The sequence below is a fragment of the Penaeus chinensis genome, chromosome 43, assembly GCF_019202785.1.
Source record: "Penaeus chinensis breed Huanghai No. 1 chromosome 43, ASM1920278v2, whole genome shotgun sequence".
Taxonomy (NCBI): domain Eukaryota; kingdom Metazoa; phylum Arthropoda; class Malacostraca; order Decapoda; family Penaeidae; genus Penaeus; species Penaeus chinensis.
Window position 1 is genome coordinate 1,821,562 of NC_061861.1, and position 22,500 is coordinate 1,844,061.

The 22,500-nt window shown below is 31.1% G+C and overlaps 1 protein-coding gene across 5 annotated transcripts in view; it reads left to right on the plus strand.

Annotated features, from left to right (window-relative positions):
- The window catches only part of LOC125048174 (zinc transporter 5-like), a 36,396-nt gene extending 14,439 nt beyond the window's left edge, over positions 1-21,957 (plus strand). For 4 of the 5 annotated variants that reach the window (XM_047646740.1, XM_047646738.1, XM_047646739.1 and 1 more), the window contains 13 exons: positions 14,768-14,985; positions 16,026-16,204; positions 16,451-16,618; positions 17,011-17,117; positions 17,562-17,740; positions 17,880-18,074; positions 18,667-18,823; positions 19,156-19,210; positions 19,423-19,550; positions 19,674-19,837; positions 20,553-20,779; positions 20,910-21,038; positions 21,473-21,957. In XM_047646740.1, coding sequence (XP_047502696.1) covers positions 14,768-14,985; positions 16,026-16,204; positions 16,451-16,618; positions 17,011-17,117; positions 17,562-17,740; positions 17,880-18,074; positions 18,667-18,823; positions 19,156-19,210; positions 19,423-19,550; positions 19,674-19,837; positions 20,553-20,779; positions 20,910-21,038; positions 21,473-21,637 — 2,071 coding nt within the window. In that variant the 3' untranslated portion in view covers positions 21,638-21,957. Of the gene's footprint in view, positions 1-6,304; positions 9,334-14,767; positions 14,986-16,025; positions 16,205-16,450; positions 16,619-17,010; positions 17,118-17,561; positions 17,741-17,879; positions 18,075-18,666; positions 18,824-19,155; positions 19,211-19,422; positions 19,551-19,673; positions 19,838-20,552; positions 20,780-20,909; positions 21,039-21,472 lie in introns of those variants that run through there. The other variant, XM_047646736.1, reaches the window with a different exon arrangement.
- Positions 21,958-22,500: the final 543 nt, after the last annotated feature.

The following is a 22,500-nucleotide window of genomic DNA, read 5'->3' on the forward strand; positions in this document are numbered from 1 at the left end:
CACTGTGATTTTAGTTTATTATATACATAGATGGCTCCACAAGAGCTTAGTCACCTGGGAGTCAATGACTAGTTCAACCTGATCTTACCTGTATATATTTTTCTTTAATTATAAGATTTGTATTATTTTTTTATTTTCTTATTGCATTCACTATTGATGATAACATGATGATATATAATGATACCAATGATATTAATATTAATGATTATTACAGTAAGGATATTGATAGTATTAGAAAAATAACTTGCCAAAAAATAAAAAAAATTGGGGATGCCAGGTGTGCCTACTAATTGACTAAGAGCTTGTGGAGCAATCTCTGTGTAAATAAAACTACAGTGGATAGTCCAGTTACCTGGCACCAATGGGTTAAAGGTAGGTACTAGCACAAAATGTACATATATTATACCAAATGCTACCAAGAAAGGAAATGAGTTACAGTACCACCGTGTTTTTCAAATCCCCTCTTATCAGGAGAATCTCCTTCATTTACTAAATGCAAATATTATTAGGATCAAAACTCCCATGTTGCATAGTAAAATACTCCACTTTTCCTCAGTTCATCGACAAAGTTTCAGTGGGTAATAAATGTTAACCCAATGCTGCTGGGGAAAATGAATAAAAAATGGGGAAAATGCTGTGCTTGTTTTAATTTTTTTTTTGTGAAATAACTTTGCACATAGATGGCTCTGCTAGTACTTAGCCACAAAGGAATCAATTAGTAGATCTGGTGACCTTGTGAATTGGCGGGAAAAATGTATTTTTTTACTAGTTCTATGAATATTGATGGTGTTATTTTTATTATAAGCATTATAATTACTGTAATGTTATAAACATTAGTAACTGCAAAATAAGATAATCGTCAATCAAAGAAAATTGTAAATGAGTGAGGCAGTACTTGTAATTGACTCATTGGTGAATTAGTACAAGTGTAGCCATCAATGATGAAAAACAATTAAACAAGTAAACTCAGTGGGCATGGCATACACATACACGTCATGCCCGTCAGTATTGGGTTAAATGCCAGAGATGGTATTAAATGTTTTTTTTCCTGATTCTTTCATGGTCTTGTTTCTTTTAATCTGGTACACTTAGATATTAGGTTGTATATAAAGACCTGTGTCTCTAGTAGAGCAGACAGTAAAGTTTTAGTGATATGCCACTCATAACTTAGAACCTGGCTTTTGATGATGTTGAAAGATAAAAGTGATATTGCAAGAAACAAATACCTGAGAGCTCTGTAGAAACACAAGATGTTCAACATTCATAACTGGGATTATATATGAGTATTAAAGAAAAAAGTTGGACCAATAACTCGTCACAAAGGGAGAAAAACTCGGGCAAATATCATTTTGTGGTCACTTGAATATTTTATTGATTTATATGGGTTTTCAACATTTGAAAGAATATTCATTTAGTAATTTTTTATGTTTTCATTTTGAATTCTTACCATCATATAGATTATGATTATACATTTCATTAAACTGTTAACCCAATTATGATCAGTTTGAAAAATAGATACAGCCATCCTTTGTAGGTTGGATTAAGTTTTATTTATTTATTTTTTTTTTTTTTCGTAGGGAAATTGAATTGAACATAAACTTTTATTTTATCCTATGATCTCAAGTGTCTTTAGTCTTTTTTCTTGATTGTAGTGGGTGCATAAACAAGACACTTAAATTTAATTTTTTGAAAACAAGATTCTTATATTTTACATTTTTATTTAATTAGAATTGGAATAATATTTGGAAGGGCATATCTATGCATAATTATGCATTGGGAAGAAATAAGCCTGTCATTTGGCACTTACATGTTGGTAGTACTGAAGATGCTCTCCTGAAATTGGGAGTAGGCATTATTTGAATATTTACTTTGGCAGGAGTGACCATTAGGCCATGGCTCAGGAAATCAGCAAAGCAAAGCGCAATAAATGAATAAGGAGCCAAACAAGGAAAGTCATAATGAATGTCTACAATTATTTCCGACACCAAGATAAGCGGGAAAGTGAGACTGATGTGGACCTTAGAATTGCTGCTGCAATACGAATCTCTGTTCAGTCCATTCACACAATAAAGCAACAGTCCAGATGTGATGTGATAAAATCCCCACCACCGAGATCCAGGATATCCCCGGTGCTGGGATCTTTAGATGATTTCGCCAAAGACTGTATACTGCAAGAGATATTCTCATTCTGTGAGAAGGATAAACGTCCAACGATAGAGGCTTTGTTGACAAGGGTGAGGAAGCTGCCTGTGAGCTTCTCTGGAGCCTATTCTTCACTTTACAAGAAGAGTAGAAGGGGGTGGATACATTTTAATGGAGAGAAGTGATGTTGCGGTTGCAAGAAAAAAATATCTGAGACTTCTTGATGAAAATTGAAGATCTAGTATAGCCCAAGGCCAGTAATATATTTGGATGAACTTGGTTAAATGAGAGTAAGTACATGACCAGAGATACAGGATTGGCTGAGAAACATGTAAGGCAAAAAGTGATAACCAGGAAGGGGGCTAGATATTTTATGGCGCATGCTGGTGGAGAAGGTGGCTTTGTATCAGGGGCTTTATTATTTCGGTCAATAAGTGGTTACAAGAAGCATTTTGATATAAATGACAAGGGTTTCCAATCTTGGTTCCAGACACATTTGCTCCCAAACATTTCACCTCATAGTCTCATAGTAATGGATGATGTGTGGTACCATTCAAAGATTTTGAATAAACCACCAACCATCATTTCCAAGAAATGTGAAATTATCCAGAGGCTAACAGAACACAACATAGCTCATGACTATTCTCATACAAAATTCAAACTCCTCAATCTTGCCAATGCCCATAAAGACAAGCTAGTGTATGAAATTGACAAAATAGCCCGTGATGCTGGCCACAGAGTACTCAGACTTCCCTCTTATTACTACCACTTTAACCCCATGGAGATGGTTTGGGCTAAAGTGAAGAATGAGCTGAAAAAGAACATTTTAGATACTAAAGATCATACTGTAGAGAGGTTTTATGATATGATAAAAAGTGCAGTAGACTATAAATGCAGAAGACTGGAGGAAATTTCTACATCACATGAAACAAATGGAAGATGAGTTTAGAATTAAGGAGAGAGCATTTGAAAAGCTAATGGAAAATTTTGTGATAAACCAGGATGTTGATAGTAGTGAACCGGAGAATGATTGAGTTAATTACAATTTTATTAATGTAGTAATGATTGTAATTGATTTTCGGTCTTGTTTACTACCCTTATTGTGGTATATGTCAGTGATTTAATCCTTTGCCTGATGACATGTATGTCCATGCCATAGCATGACTCGACTCCTTTTAGGTGTGGCATGTACACCCATGCCATGCGTATCAAGCTCTAAGTCATGTGCTAAACAGTTGTTCACCTGTTTAACCAATACTATGCTGACGATGGAGATACAGCCCCCCGAAAATTGGCTTATAGTTACTTTTAGCCCTATTTACTGGCAAATCGCGTATGATGCAGCTAAATTCGTAGAGAATGGAGAAAAGTGTGTTTTTCATGCATTTATTTTTTTTCCATGTTGAATATTTACATTTTTGATAGTAGGATACTCTTAAAATGGCAACTCTCAGCCAAGTATTCTGTCATTATCAGGTGATTGTTTGTCATTGTGGTATTTGACCTGTACTGTTCATATGTGATATGCATAGGGTTTTGTCAGGTCTTGGTGCTAAGAAATATATGTAGTCTATACAAACTAGTTTAATGTGTACTGTGCTCATTTTGATGTCATTTGTTCCTGTTTAGCTTCTGTTTTACTACAATGGGAAGACTAGTTGAACAGGCATTTATTTTGAAAAGGTTTTCTTGATGTCAGCTATTTGTGATATATTTTCTAACGTTTTTAACCTGTCAATGACGGTATCAGAAATCTCAGGGCGTCGCTTACTCCGGTGGTTTCTGGCAACCATCCTGCTGTTTGGCATGGGAATCTGCCACATGTGGAACTTTCCTCTTGATTCGCTCTAGCATGTTGTGATGCCTGTATCCATAACCCGGCATGATGAATTGGTTTGTTATTGACAGTGTGACGTGACAGATATGGATTAAGTGGAAAATTAAAAGCAAGTATTTTCTTAAAATAAACTACTTTGGAGGACTGTACCCTGCCTGACTAAAGACTGGGCCATACAAGCAAAAAACATTGAGCATATACAGCATAAAGTGGGCTTGACGGTGTGTGGATACTTGCCACATAGCATGAACATATAATAATTACCTTTAAAAATATTACTTTTTAAAAGAATAAGAAGTTCAAATGCAAAGGTCATCAACTTATGTAAGGTTTTGGGTGTGTTTTTCTGTTTATTTGTCTATTTTCCCATGTTTAAGAAATTTTATATACAATTGGGGAATTTTTTACATTCTTGGGGAAGAGAGAGGGAGAAAAAGCATACCTTCAAACTATGTTGTGGTATTGTCTAACAGTTGGGAATCTCTTAGTATGTGTGTTACATTTTCATTGAATTCATTTCTGAATTTTGTTTACACTGAAGTGGCTCCACAAGTGCTCAGTCACCAAGGAGTCAATTAGTAGGCCTACATGACCACCTGACTTCCCTTTTTTGGGTTTATTTTCTAATGATATTTGATACTTTTGTTATTATCAGTGACATTAGGATTATTATGATGTTATTTACAATACCAATAGCAATATAAAAGGAAAAATATTATTTTCTGAAAATACAGGAAAAGGGTAAAAAGGTGAGATAGATAAGTCTAGTAATTGACTCCTTGGTGCTAAGCACTTGTGGAACCATCTGTTTGTAAACACATTTAGTAAACAGTATGACAGTGGACATGGGATGTATGCACAAGCCATCCCCGGTGTAATTGGATTAAAACAAATAGAAACTGGAATAAGGATTGTAGTTTCATATTAGTGTTTATGATGGGAGGATCCTTATAAAGGAACTCAAATATTTTGTAAGAAGAGATTTGGCATGTTCTTGAATATAGGAGATAAGAGAACATGAAATATAATCTTACCATTAACCTACTCACTGCAGATGACAATTAATGATACCATAAGCGACTTTAGCATTCAGTTTTATCTTTGGGAAAAAAAAATGAGTGAGTGGGCAAACAACCAGGACAATGTGTTAAACGGCAAACTTGCTAGTCCAGCTTGCACAGATATTCAATACATGTGAGTAGCCTGACTCAGAAGCCAGTCGGGTGTTTAGGAGTATCACGGTGGATGGGTATTTTCAAGTTGTACCTGTGTGTAATAGTTATTTTTACACTAGAAAATGAATGTCTTTTATACTGTTTTGCTAATGGCTAAACATTTTATGGTGTTTTGGATAAATAGAAAAAATATAAGTAATTGTTTATATTGAAGTATGGATATTTAGTTAAAATGCATTATTACTGACTATAATTGTTAGTTTTTATGAAGAAGAGGTGTGTGTAAAAGGTATAGCAATAATCACACATCTTAAAAAAAAAGTGTAAATCCAAGTGTCATATAGCTTAGATCCCTTTGTAGCTGATCTGAGGGACTTTCATATCTCTCTTGTATTAAGCGAGGAGGAAATAAGACAAAAAAGATGAACTCCTCAACATGTCGTTTGTCATCTGAAATAGAAATGGCTTTTGAAAGTCATAGAAATGGAAATGCTTGTTGAAACTCAAAAAATTCATGACACAATATGACACTCCCATATTTTCATTTATAACTTTCAAAACCTAGAAAGCCACCAGAAAACTAATACTGGTAGTTAGTATAAAGTAATATCTCTGGCAAGGAATCTTATTATGGATCTGTTGTAACAAAAATAGAACCAAACCATATTAATTTGTTGCTCTGTATTTCCTCTTTCTAGATAGAAATATGATTGAAATATTTAAAAGTAGAGAAACTAAATATTGTAAATCTAATAAACAGTCCTACAAATAACATAGATAAAGTATGTTAAATACAATACCAGAGAATTATAATGCGTGCCATTTTAAAGGCTTTCATATCATTACATAAAATACAAAGCAAGAGGAATTAATTAATAGGGTGTGTGATCTGCTTCAGTTTTTTTGTGAAACTGGCTGTTCATTTTTATTGTTTCTAGACTTGTTAGCAATCAACTTTCTTTTGCTTGGTTTATGTAGATGGTTAGAAGGAATGTTTAACACTTACCCATCACGTTCTATTTTGGAGATTGGGATTTTCATTTTGAAGTGAAAAGAGAGTTGATGGTATTTAGTATTTAGGTGTATGTCTATTGTTGAATGAATTTTACCTTCTTAAAGAATAACATCAACTCTCTTTTCATCCTTCTAGGTGCTGACCAAGCAGGCAGGGATGGTCCTAATTGTCTTGGCCTACATGAGGTGTTCCAACCAAAGATGCAGTTTGAGCAGACTCTAAGGGCAAAGAAAAGTTTGAGTAATTAGATAGGAAAAGTGGAAAGGATACAGTTGTTTTGAAAAGAGGTACACATCTTGCCGGCAGAATGTCAGTTCGTGAGGGAACTCGAAGGAAGAAGATATCAGTTCTTCACATGCTAGGAACATGGGAGGGCAAAATTGAAGGCTGCAATTGCCCGTCTTGCAAGGAATGGGATGCCAGAGAAAAGACTCAAGGTGCAGTCCATAAAAGCCCAACTAAAGCCACAAAAAATACCAAACCCATTGCAAAGAAAGTAAGCATTAAAGTGAAAACGACTAAAGTAATGGTGGAGAAGGAAGATCCTGCATTGCATGAGAAAAAGGTTATTCCAAAGCAGCAAGCATATTTGAAGAATGTGTCTTCAGTAAAGGGAGTGAAAGTAGAACCGGGGCTAACCAAACTTCCTTTGAATAGTAGAAATAGTGAATGTAGCTTTACTAGTGAAGTGATGGATTCAAAAATTGATGGAGACAAATATATGAAAGGTATTTCTGTTGATAACATGCAGTGTGAAAAGAAAAGTGTAGACCTTTTAGCTGGAGTGTGTAACAGTGTGAGCTCAGAAGGAGTGGACATGTTTATGGACAGAATTGAAAAAGTTGGTGAAAGCTGTAACTCCCAGTCAATAGAGGATACAAGTTGTAATGGCAAGACAGTTAGTCAAGGTGCTTTAGAGGCAGTAACAGAGCCCCTTAATAGACAGGACAAGAACCTGAAGCGTGGCTATGATGATGATGGAGGAGGGCAGAAAGTTGGAGACAGGCAGAAACTAATTCGTGAGGAAACAATACTTGTTGATCCACAGCAAATAAAACAGGAACCAGAAGAATACTTCTCAGATGAAGAGGATTTAGGTAGATATGGACGGCAGTGTGCTGATCCCATCAAGAGTGAATCGCGGATGAGTAAGAGGGCAAGAATGGTTACGTCTGAGATTGAAAATATATATGCCAAGCCTCGTATGGTCTTCACTGGCAGGGGTGTGGTAAGAAAATTTGAGCCGGGGATAGATAAAACCCCAAAGTCAAGAAGAGGAAGGAAACCAAATAAGATTATCCCTGTAAAGGTGAAGCAGGAACCAAAAGATCATATTGACACAGGTGAAGAAGAAGAAAGATCTGAATTAGATCAATTACAGAGAGCCTTGTCTGAGGCCGCTGCAGGTATTAGCGATGTGGGAGATTTTGCGGAAGATCTCCATGACTTTGGTGATGCTAAAGAAAGTAAGCAGAAGAGAAAGGCCCCCAAAATATTCAAGAGAGTTGAAAGTGATGGTGATAAGTATGTGGAATGTAGCATGTGTTTCAAAATGTTGAAAGAATCTTCTATGAAACAGCATTACAAGACTCATACTGGTGAGAAACCACATACATGTGATGAATGTGATGCAAGATTCACACGCAAGGGGGATGTTGAGAGACATAAAAGGCTAGTTCACAAAAATCAAAAACCATTTAAGTGCAGAAAATGCAGTAGGGAGTTTTCTGATAGAAAAAATTTGAAGTCTCACTTGCAAAACCATGACAAAGCTATTTATTTTGCTTGCGATACATGTGGTTTTAAGTTTGGCAAGAGAGAATACTATGAGAATCACATTAGATACATTCACCCTCTTCCTAATGGGCAGATACCAGTGTTCTCTGAAGGGGAGGAAGATTTAGCATCAAAGCAGTTGAAAGAACTTGAGATGGAAGAAAACAAAGAGAAAGAGAGGGAGAGAGAGAGAGTTTCTCTCAGTGAGAATCTACATTTAGACAACATTGATGAGGAGGAGGAGGATGAAGATGAAGAAGATGAAGAGGACAAAGCAATGGAAATAACAGTTACAGAAGGGGAAGAGCAAAATGCTACTTCAAATAGAAAAATAAACATAAAGAAGGAAGAGATCACAGATAACGAGGAAAATGTAAGTACAAGGAGAGAAGACGATGACTTTGGAAGCCCTTACCCACCAATAGAGTCGACCAAAAATTGTAAAAAAGAGATATCAGTTGACTCAACAGGATCATTAAGAGGTCCTCAAGTGGGAACTGATGTAAGAGTATCTAAAGGAACACTTAGCTTTACCCAAACAGTTCCGGACACTGATACTCAGGATGAGGAGCTTGTAAACAAAGTTATTGCTGCAGCAGTTAGTCAGGCAGCAAACACAATTGAGAGCCTCCAGACAGCAGCTGGAGCAAATTTGTCTGGGAATGAAATTAATGACTTTGATGATGACGATGATGATGAGGAAGATGATGATGAGGAGGAGGAGGAGGAGGAAGAGGAAGAAGAGTTAATGGAAGAAACGGATGCTATACAGGAAATTCTAGACTCCCCAAATTTTGACTTAGTGCCTATGCCACAGGTACAAAAACCAGCTGATCAGCAAACTGAAATTCACATCAATGCCTCTGTTGGTGGACAAAAGAAAAAGTTCATTATCCAAGTTCCTCCAGGGAGCAACTTTAATGTACAAACACCAGATGGCATGGAAATGATCGTGACAATGGTGAACCAGTTATGCCCTGGTAAGGGGGAGTTAGACGGGCCTGTGGAAGTGGTGATGCACAACACAAACCTGCGGACAGTTGGTTTAGAGTGATCTTGAAGTAATGTCGAATTGTGCAAGATGATATTTTGTTTATTTATGTGTATAATTATATATACCTTGAGAAGTTGAGAGGTATTGTGAATATTGTGTTATACAAGACGTAAAGAAAGATGTATAATAAAGGAATTACCTGGGCAAGATTGAAGTTTCTTTGATCTACAAAATAAAATGTATATTTAGTACTCAAATGTTTCTTATAGGAACTTGTTTTGCCAAGTGGTATAAATAGATCTTGAAAGTTGTTTGTAAATATGGCTTTAAATACATGTATGATCCCATGCATATGTTTCATGTTAAAAATAAATGTTAATTTCTGTAAAAAAAATTGTTTGATGTCTAGTGACTCCTTTCCCTAAAAGAAAAAAGAGAAATTAAATAGTGTTTACTTGAGACTTTGACACCGAGGAAACATAAAAATTGGTTAATAGAACTAAATTTTAGTATAATGTAACAAAGATCAGATAAAAATCGTATGGAAATATTGGAACTACTGCACAGTAAATATGTTGGCTGCAGTGAAACATGAAAATAACAGATTATATATGGACTAAAGTTTTTTTCCTTAAATCTCTCAAGTCAGTAATAGTAATTTGCAGATTAATGTCAAAAATGGTATTCCACTGAGGTTAGGTGTATATATATATATATATATATATATATATATATATATATATAGATATATGTATAGATATATAGATATATGTATAGATATATAGATATATGTATAGATATATAGATATATGTATAGATATATAGATATATGTATAGATATATAGATATATGTATAGATATATAGATATATGTATAGATATAGATATATGTATAGATATATAGATATATGTAAAATATATATATATATGTAAAATATATATATATATATATATATATATATATAGATATATATATAGATATATATATAGATATATATATATATATAGATATATATATATAGATATATATATATATAGATATATATATAGATATATGTATATATATAGATATATGTAAAATATATATATGTAAAATATATATATATAGATATAGATATATGTAAAATATATATATAGATATAGATATATGTAAAATATATATATATATATAGAGATATATGTAAAATATATATATATATAAATATATGTAAAATATATATATATATAAATATATGTAAAATATATATATATATATATATATATATATATATATATATATATATATATATGTAAAATATATATATATGTAAAATATATATATATGTAAAATATATATATATGTAAAATATATAATATATATATATATATATATATATATAATGTAAAATATATTTTACATATATATATATATATATATATTTTACATATATATATATATATATATATATATATATATATATATATATTTTACATATATATATATTTTACATATATATATATTTTACATATATATATATTTTACATATATATATATATATATATATATATTTTACATAAATATATATATATATATATATATATATATATTTTTTACATATATATATATATATATATATATATATATATATATATATATATATATTTTACATATATATATAATCCTATTTTATAATATATACATATATTTTATAATATATATATATATATATTTTATAATATATATATATATTTTATAATATATATATATATTTTATAATATATATATATATATATATATATATATATATATATATATATAGTTTACATATATATAGTTTACATATATATAGTTTACATATAAATATATATTTTACATATATATATATATTTTATATATATACATATATATTTTATTTCATATATGTTTATATATTTTATTTCATAATATATACATATTTTATTTTATAATATATATATACATTTTTTATATATACATATACACTGTATATGATATATATATATATATATATATATATATATATATATATATATATATATATATATATATATAATCATATACAGTGTATATGTATATATAAAAAATGTATATATATATTATAAAATAAAATATGTATATATTATGAAATAAAATATATGAATATATATGAAATAAAATATTTATGTATATATAAAATATATATATATGTAAAATATATATTTATATGTAAACTATATATATATGTAAACTATATATATATGTAAATATATATATATATATATATGTAAAATATATATATATATATATATATATGTAAAATATATATATATATATATATATATATATATATATATATATATATATGTAAAATATATATATATATATGTATATATTATAAAATATATGTATATATTATAAAATATATGTATATATTATAAAATATATGTATATATTATAAAATATATGTATATATTATAAAATATATGTATATATTATAAAATATATGTATATATTATAAAATATATGTATATATTATAAGATATATGTATATATTATAAAATATATGTATATACCGGTATTATAAAATATATGTATATGTTATAAAATATATGTATATATTATAAAATATATGTATATATTATAAAATATATGTATATATTATAAAATATATGTATATATTATAAAATATTTGTATATATTATAAAATATATGTATATATTATAAAATATATGTATATATTATAAAATATATGTATATATTATAAAATATATGTATATATTATAAAATATATGTATATATTATAAAATATATGTATATATTATAAAATATATGTATATATTATAAGATATATGTATATATTATAAAATATATGTATATACCGGTATTATAAAATATATGTATATGTTATAAAATATATGTATATATTATAAAATATATGTATATATTATAAAATATATGTATATATTGTAAAATATATGTATATATTATAAAATATATGTATATATTATAAAATATATGTATATATTATAAAATATTTGTATATATTATAAAATATATGTATATATTATAAAATATATGTATATATAAAATATATGTATATATTATAAAATATATGTATATATTATAAAATATATATATATTATAAAATAAAATGATATATATATATGTAAAATGAGTGAGAAATACATATATGTAAAATATATATATATATGTAGAATATATATATATGTGTAAAATATATATATATTTGTAAAATATATATATATGTAAAATATATATATACGTAAACTATATATATATATGTAAACTATATATATATGTAAAATATATATATATATATACATATATATATTATGAAATATATGTATATATTATAAAATAGGATTATATATATATATATATATATGTAAAATATATATATATATATATATATATATATATATGTAAAATATATATATATATATGTAAAATATATATATATGTAAAATATTCATATATGTAAAATATACATATATGTAAAATATACATATATGTAAAATATATATATATATGTAAAATATACATATATGTAAAATATACATATATGTAAAATATACATATATGTAAAATATATATATATATATATATATATATATATATATATATATATATATATATATATAATTTTTTTTTTTTTGTTCATAAATGTTACATACTGCTGACATTATCAAAACCCATGAAGCCACTTTGATGAAAAGTGGAGGTCTTTTCCAGTCATGGTAGAAATACTACTACATAAAATGCTCTGATTTCAAGCATTTCTTATGAACAGATTAAAAAAAAAAAAAAAAAAGAACTATTTTGCATTATTTTGGTGTGAAAAAAAGGAGTTTTAAAATTATCAAGAATATACCATTATGATTTTTCTTTCTAATATGAAATGACTGAGAAATTCTGCTAATGACCCAAGTGGTTGATGCAGCAGATAAGCCTCAGTAACCAATCTTACAATCTTTTTGGTGTTTGTGTGTTATTAGATAATGCACAAGTATCTCTTTCTATTGCAAACTGACCCCCCAATCCCTTGCTTCTTCTTGTCATGGAGGGGCTTAGGAGATGGAGACTGAAGCCCTGGGGGGATCAGTCCCACCTTGGCTCTCAGTCCTCGCTTTAACCAATACTGTATGGTCTTTTCTTCTCCCCTTTCCTTTTCTGTCTTTATATGACCCTTGATGTCTAGCACATTTATTTCTTCTAACTGTTAACCATTCTCCTCTTCATCCCTTTCTGTTGTCCACTTAGGGTAATTTTTAACTCATTTTTACCCTTTTTGTCACTTACTTGCCTGGGGCCTTCACACCCAAGCTCCACCCTATTGCTGTATTTACAAAGTGTTATCAAACTTTAAAGTGACAATCTTTAGAAAAAAAAAAACAGCTTTTTAATGCAAAAAATTTTGTTAATTTTTATCTGGTCCCCTCTCTGTATGGATGTCATTTACTCGTACACTTGCATATAAATGGCGAGGGCTAGGTATGGAATTGCAGACTACATATTGCCATATATACTTTGTTTTATATTGGAATAATGCAACAAAGTGAATGCCTTGTGATTTATGTGGCCAACATTTTTTGTACTGGGTTTTCAAGTATTTAAAAGATAATATACAGCAATTTTTTAGTTTATTACAATTGATTGTTTGTTTGTTTGTTCATTCATTCATTCATTCATTCATTCATTCATTCATTCATTCATTCATTCATTCATTCATTCATTCATTCATTCATTCATTCATTCATTCATTCATTCATTCATTCATTCATTCATTCATTCATTCATTCATTCATTCGTGCATGTCCTGATCACTACCTTTCTGAATGCAAAAAGACCAGTTCCACTTTCACAGTTTGAAAATGAGTGAACGAGGGCTCAAAGAATTTTTTTTTTCTCCTATTTTTTTTTAGGGGGTGGGTAGATGTACTGAAGTACTAACAGTATGCAGATTTTATGCATGTTTCATTCCCTTATCATCACAAAAAAGAAAAAGAAAGAAAAAGAATGGATCCCACAGTAGGGAAACCTTCCATGAAATTGGTATACACAGTATCAAAAATAATAATAAAAATAATTTTGTTTTTTTGTTTTTATGACAGTTTCTTTAGGTTATTCTTCTTCTTGAAAGAGTTTCTCTCCTGTGATGGAATGAAAACTTAAAAAAAAAGAAAGAAAGAAATAATGGATATAGAAAATTTAAACCACAAAATTGCCAGGCCTTGTATTTTTTGACACCACGAAGAAAGAAGACCCTTTTGTGATATATATGTTCATTTTAACCCATTCGGGGTGGATGGCAAGAATACAGTGCTATGCCCACTGTAATAAAAGTTCATCTATTGTCTTTACACATAGATGGCTCTACAAATGCTTAGTCACCAAGGAGTCAGTTATTAGACTTACTTATCTCACCTGTTTACCCTTTTCCTTGATTTTTTGAGAGTTTCATTTGTATTATTTTATTTGTCTTTGATATTTTATTAACATTTTAGTGATCATAATATCAATAAGAATAAGAATGTCAATATTAATAGTATTAGAAAGGAAAACACATTTTCCCTCAAATTCAAGCAATGGGGAAATCCAGTGTGGTCACTAGGGCGTATTGATAGACTCCTTGGGGGCTGAGCACACGTGGAGCCATCTGTATGTAACAAAATTCACTAAAAAATCTACAGGGGACAGTACATAAACCTGTAGTCTTTGGATTATGCAGATAAAGCATTGTACTTTGCATTTTATATATTTACACATGTTAGTAGACTCCAGACTATAGTTTCCTTGGTGTTTATTAGCAAGCACTTCTCCCTTTGTTTCAGATGCTCCATAGTGTATGGGTTCGTGCAGCGCCCACTCTCAGGGAGCAAGAAATTGGCACAGGGCGTCTGGATCAACATTGCACGTCATGCATTTGTGCAGACATGTCTCAATCTTTTGTGGTTTTATGGCCTTGCTCATGTGGGCCCCCTGCGTGCAGTGCTACTGAGTGAACATGCAGATATTGTTGTGTTGGCAGTGTGGGGTGCTATCCTGAAAGGTAAATTTCCTAAATTTCTGCTAGTACTCCCTATTTAGTCTCACTGTCAGTTTTCTTCCTTTTCTGGTTCTTGCGTACCTCTTAAAAATGCACAGAAATTTCTAGATAAGTTGTAATGTTTCTTCTGAGGAACTGTTTCATTTCCTAAATGTAGCTGGCACCATCTATGACCACTAACTTTATTCCTAACACACTTTCATATACCTCTCTCACTAGTCTTCCTTATGAACTTCAGACAGTTTTGAAGACACCACATACTCACTTGGAGCCCTACTTTAACATCAAATAAATCACTTTTTTTTCTTCTCAGGCTTGAACATGTTCAAGTAGTCAGCTACTTACATGAATGTCAAAACACATTTTTCCTTTTCACCTTCTGCTACTTTTCATATACCATACCCATCTCTCAATGAACACCTGTTCCAGGCAACTCTTTTGTGTCTAAACCTATACTGCTCATTCATCAGAATACCACCTGTCACCTCTCACATTCTTCTAACCTACACCTACCCTATAACTATACTAATGCTCAGCATTCAACAAACTAATACCTCTGATGCATTTGTATCATTTGGCTTCTCATTTGCACAGTGATACAAAACATTCAATAATTCATTTGATGGAAACCTACCAACTGGAAAATATATATTTGGCAACTACCCAGCCACAAACACACATGCATAAATATGTAGATATGTATGTTCTTATGTATATGCAAATATTTGTATGTATATTTTCTGTTTATAAATATTTTTTCTCAGTGTTCTTTAGAGCACATGAATCCATGAAGCACTAATTTCAGTATCTTCCTGAGATTGATGCGAATTATGAATCAGATAGTATACATTCCTCATAAGTAGTTTTGGAATGATCTACATCCATATTTCATAGGAAATTCATAGGTGATGTGCTGATATACCAGTCATATAATAAAACAATTTGTTTTAAGATAAAAGTATACCACACAAATTATATAATCCATTTTTATTTTATTTGTATATTCTGACTTGGGAAAAAAAAAAAAATTGTCACTGTTTCAGGGATTGGTGGTGCTGGAAAGTTAAGGGGATCCTTATGGTTTGTCCTTGGTGTTTTGTCTCTGGTTCTCTTTGACAATGACTCCACTGCTGCGGCAGAGCACCCAGAGGGCCACGAACACCACGGCGTCAGTCACGTCTTGTATTACCTTTTAGCATGGATGGGATTATCCGACCATGAGGTAAGTTGATGGGTGTATTTTTGTTCGGAGTTTGGATTTTTAGTATAGCTACTAATTGGTATAAAGATGATGTGCATTCATTTTGTGTTAGTATCAGAAATTAATAGAAAATGATAATCATGTTCTTTTGCTTGTCTTTTTATATGTATAAAGAATTGGACTTTCTCATTAGTATTAGGTTTGGTAATTGAAATCCTAATTGGATAAGATTTATGATGATTTCCCTTATCTTTGTTGTACTGTCAGGGTGGCATTGTGGTCCTGCTGCTGACTCTGTGTCTTCAAGCCTATGTAAACAATGGGGGACGTCGCCTGGCAGTGGATGTGGGCAGCTCCAGGAGATTGCATGCTCTGACAGCCATTGTTTCTACTTTATTCCTCTGCCCTCTTGCCATGATGGTTTGGATGACTCAAGTAAGGATAAATTACAGTATGCACAGAAGAATCTACTTTAAGTTTTGTTAATTTTTCCAACTACTTCATCTTTGAAAAAAATAACACTATGTTCATGTAGTCAGTATCTTTTAATAATCTCTGATGTAAAATGGACATTAAAAGTGCAATTTTGTAATAGGCTAGGAACAGAGGATTAGTATGTAATTTTTTTTAGTGCTGATACTACTCCATATATTTTTATTAATCAGAACATGTGTCAAGCATGTTTTAAGTACGAAGATTACCTAAGATTTTTTATGTTTGGATTTCATTTGTAATAAACCAATATAAGAATAAGGGTATTTCTGCTTTAGTAAAGACATGAGTATCAGTGATCTTGTCATGATGTTAACACAGGGTTTGATCCGCAGCAGGACACTTCGAGTCCAGGGGCTCTGCAGTTCTTCCCACAAGCCTTTGTTGTATCTTTGTTCGTGTTTGCCTTCCATTATTATGTGGATGCAGCGTGTGTTCAGAGGTATTTATTTCCACTTTTATTTTGTCATTCAGACTTTTTAAATTTTTATTGAGGAACAGAGGATTTCTTCATGCTTCTGGTCATAACTCAATAGAGTACTAGCCTTTTTATTAAGGAATAAATTATGAGTGTATGAGACATATATAAGTGTGTATTGTATTAGATATCTTTGTTACAAAAATGGATAACATTCATAGTCAGATTTTCATGGTCTGAATTCTAGCTGTGATGATATTGTGAGATTTCTTAGAATACTTTCCTTTATTTAAGAATTAATATAGAATGATAAGTGAACTGGAGTTTTACAGATGTTTAGAAAAGGTAAAGATATTGTCACAAGAAAGCAGAAGTTGATGTTTGGTATTATTATTATTTTTTAAAGAATACCTTTCATCCATGGTTGGGACTGAAAGATTGCTAATCACAAAACTGTCCCTTTAACAGATTGGATGTGGTTCGGACAGCTCGTGTTGGGACGCTTTCCATCTTCTTTACGAGCCTCGTGCTGAGTACAATTTGGAGATACTCGGGGAAGATTGTTGACAGTGATGGAGTTGTTAAAGAAAAGATGGACCATGCGTTTTCAGGAGGCGTTGCATTCAGCGTTGTGATGTTAATAGCTGGTAAGAGCATGTCTGTTATGCAGGCTTAGTGTTTATAGACTGAGATAATATGTCTTTGGTGTTTGTTTTATTTGAAAGAAGTAGAATGTGAAATTGGAAAGACATAAGTAAATACGACCTTCAACTTCTCTCTTTTCAGCTACACTGCAGTTAACTTCAAACAAAGAGCGATGGCGCACTCCGGGTACCATGAGTGGACTCCCTCTTCATGGCTTGCCTGGGGAAGCGCTACACCGATCACAATCACTTATCTCTTTCCTCACGTCTACCCTGAAAGTTGTTCTTGCTGACGGCAACAGTCGTACCATCTTCTACTTCCTCTGCATAAACCTCTGTGAGTCACAATTCATTTGGGCAATCAATTTAGTTCATTATTCACTTATAATGTGTAGGATGTAAAAAAAAATTATGTTATCTATATGAACTTTTAACAAATGTACAAATAAAATTGTGTTCACACAGAGAAAGTACAGTTACAAGATGAAAATATAGATTTTTGTGTTTCAAAGCAAGCTTGATTAATCATTAGATGAAGAATAAATTTTTTATAAGTAATCCAGCTGGATTAGATGTATTGTGATTTATGAATCTGTTCTTAATTTTGTATTGTTCTATTTATATAAATTGTACTTTTTATTCTTGTTTGCAATCTTATATATGAAGTATATAGTGTGTGTCATATTCCCTGTGTCTTTGTTTAGGACAGTCAAGAGGTAATTTGTTTTTAAGAAGTGGAAATTTACCAAAATACTAGGTTAAAACTGATACGGCTGCATATGTTATTCTGTTGGAAGGGAAATATTTTAAAATTTAGATCACATCCTGGGTTCATTTTATTGCAAACATAAGGCAAAAGTAATTGTAAAAAAATGGTGCATATACTCTTTGTTATTTCTTGTATCTATATATTATTATTTCTTTTTCAGGCTTTACCTTTGTTGAATTCACATACGGAGTCTGGACTAATAGCTTGGGATTAATCTCTGATGGATTCCATATGCTGTTTGACTGTTCAGCACTTGTCATTGGCCTGATAGCATCTGTCATGGCCAAATGGAAGCCAACTAAAACATTTCCATTTGGGTAAGCAATTAGGAAATAATAAGTAATGACTAATTAGATAACATGTGAATCTTGTTTACTTGTCGACTTCTTTTATGTTACAAAAGAAGATGGTTTTATTGTTTCAGTGTGTATGTGTTCGAAGGAAATGCACTACAAGTAATTTAGATTTTTTTTGTTTTCTTGTAGAATGTGATAATCTTAACTATGCATGGGTAAGCAAGAAAAAAATATTTTGTATACTGAAAACAGATGTACACCAGTCCGTGTCATTTTATTGTGTAATTGTTCATGATTTTTAGTTGAATATTACAGAATATAAAAGGTTGCTGATAGAACCTTTGTTTTTCCAGGTATGGGAGGGTAGAGGTTTTATCAGGATTTGTCAATGGTCTTTTTCTCTCTGTGGTAAGCATGAAATCATGAATGAATTTTTTGTTTCTTGTAAAGGAAATTGAAGATGAAAAGACAAATATTGCTATATCAATCAGCAGCAATAATGTATAGCTTATTCTATTGAAAAAAAAATCATTACATTCCCAATATATTATTTTACAAACAGATTCTTGATATAATGAGCAACTTTTATGAACAATATTCTCTTTCCTCCTCATTTACAGATTGGTTTGATGGTGCTGTATGAGGCCATTGGGAGAATCCTTGAGCCGCCAGAGGTGCGCACGGAAAAGTTACTTGCTGTTGCGATCTGTGGCTTGTTTGTTAATCTATTTGGAATCATGTCTTTCAGGTATGTAACTGGAAAGACCAAATTTTGTTTTGGAATATGTGTAGGTAGAATAAAAATATGTGAAGTAGAATATTCCTTCCAAATACATGAAAGATGAGATTCTAACTGTACTTTCCCCTGTAGCCATACACACTCACATGCCCATGGGCACAGTCATAATCATGGACACAGTCATGGTCATGGGCACAGCCATGGACATGGCCATGGGCATGGTCATGGACATGGCCATGGACAGAAAAGTGGCAGCAGCCATGGACACAGTCATAAGTTTAATGCCAATATGCAGGGTAAGTGTTTTATTTAGTACAGTCATTTATAATATGCATTACTACCATAATCCTTTTATCAAGCAGAATGATTTCAAGTTTAGACTGAATAAGAGCTGTAGACAAAGAATGAGAATTATTTCCATGCTGAATAACTCACTGGTGTAAGGTAATCCAAAGTATTATTACTAGGGTTTGCTAATTGTGAATTGGCATTTGCAAATGTAAGCAAATATTATACCTATGGTGATAAAAAGTGGCATCTAATATAGATTAACCCTACAAAAGCATGTTAAAGATCTTACCTGGTTTTATGGTAATACTTTGAAAGCTCAGGATCAACAGCTTTAGCAGCTTGGTGATAATTTAATGGTCATTTTATGGTAAATATATATTGACAAAAAAGCATATCCATATATTTATATATTTATTTATTTATTTATTTATTTATGAATTACCTATCAGTTTGCATGTACATTCTACACCAGTGACTGTATATGTAATGTAAAATCATAAAAAATTTCCATGAGGATGATAGTCCAAAGGCAAATTGATGTGATTCATTGTCAGTGCATTATTACCTTGTTTCTTCTTTTCTGGTGCAAAGACAAATCATGGTATCTGTTGTCTGAATTTTGGAATGTAATTTGACTCCTATCTACTATGGACTTTGTTCAGGATATAACGAGAGAGAGAGAAAGGGCAGAAAGTTAAAACTAGGCATATCTTCTTCCAGGTGTGTTCCTGCATATTATCGCTGACACCATGGGTAGTGTTGCTGTTATTGTTTCGTCATTGCTGATCGACTGGTATGGCTGGTATGTTGCGGACCCTCTGTGCTCACTGATCCTCTCCATTCTCATCTTGGGATCCGTTCTTCCACTTCTGAAGGAGTCGGTTGCTGTTCTTGTGCTCCGCGTTCCCTATGGCTTTGAAGACGTTGCTAGAGAATGCATAGATAAGGTGCGTGAGTAAATAGTTGATTATTGTGTATGACATGGGATACTGAAGATCGGCAAAGAGAACAAAACAAAAAATTTTTTTAGAAAATCTTTGTATTTTTAAAATATTTATCAGTTTTGCTTGTTTTCAGATCATAGAACTTGAGCATGTTGTGAGCTGTAAGAATCCTCGATTTTGGCAACATTCTGGAGAAATATTGGTTTCAGCTGTTGTTGTGCAATGTCAGAGTGACGTGTCAGAACAAAAGATGATTCACAATGTAAGTTATTTTGTTGTATTATTATAAGTTATATCCACTGACACTGAAAAGAGACTAATAGAACAGACATAGAAACATTTGTATAATCAGATAATAGATATTTTTGTTACTATTTGGAATTTTTAAAAAATCGTTGTATCTGTTATTTAACTTTTATTAATGGAATTTATTGATTGGATTAACACAAGATTTCAAGTAGAAGTTATCAGTGTCATCTGTAATTAATAAATACTGAAGGATTGATTAGCATTAGAGAAAAATGTAAAACAATGCAATATTTGTTTGAAAGATAAAATGAGAATTTGAAAATCAGATCTATACAATGTTTAAGAGACAACAACAACAACAAAAACAATGATAATAATAGTGATAATGATAATAAGGACGATGACGATGACAATTAAGATGATAATAATTATTTATTTTTTTTCCAGGTAACAGCAATTCTACAGGAGGCTGGTTTCACCCATGTGGCTGTGGAAGTTGAAGTCGTAGCTGCATCGGATGTAGTGAGAGAGAGACCGCCGTCACAGTGGGGCTTAGGCACCTTAGTCAGAAGTCATAATAATCAGTATCCAAGCTCCATTCGAGCTATCTGATTATAATTGCTATTTATTTCAATATAGTATCATGTGCAATTTATATTTGTATATTGTACTTATATTTTGTTATTTCTTCAGATAAATATATTCTTATAGATATATAAATACAATTATTAAAAGTTACTGTTAATATTTAATGCTTCAGGTTGAAGTATGGATTAACAGCACAAATTATTGTATCTCTGTATAAATAAAAAGAAATTAGTATGTATGAGTTTATTCCATATAAACATTCCGGTAAACATGTTCCTCTCAGCTGGAAGATCTGTTCCGATTATTTGGATATTTAATTGAAATAAAGTCTTGAATTTTTAAAAGGTTTCTTTTCTTTTCTGAATTTCCCAGAGATGAACTGTAGACATTGCTACACTTTCTGTAGTTAATGTGTGAATTTTCTGTTGAGTTTGTGTTTTGCAGATAGTGAGAAAGATGGGAATCCGTTCATTACACATTTACACAACAGGAATACCATTCACTGATTCCATTGTATATTTAGTGTCAAAAATTGGCTTTATTGCTCAGTAATGCATGTTTTTGTATTAGTGTCCCATACAAAATCTCTATTAGAAGAGGGCACTTTTTAGAGTCGATGGTAGATCTCTTTGGCGGTATCGTGCGGGAGTGAGGGATTCCTAAGATCATTTTTTTTCTGGGAGATCATTTTTTATCTTTCCTAGTTAATTATAATAGCTTATATTTATTTATTAAAAAAAAAATTTTTTTCACTGACAATGCTCATAGGACTTAATAACAACTGCTTAGAAATCCATAGTCACTTTACATATTAATATTTCAATCTCTTGCATTCTCAAAAGAAATATAAGATGAGCGACAATTGCCTTTCTGGAAGCAAATGGTCT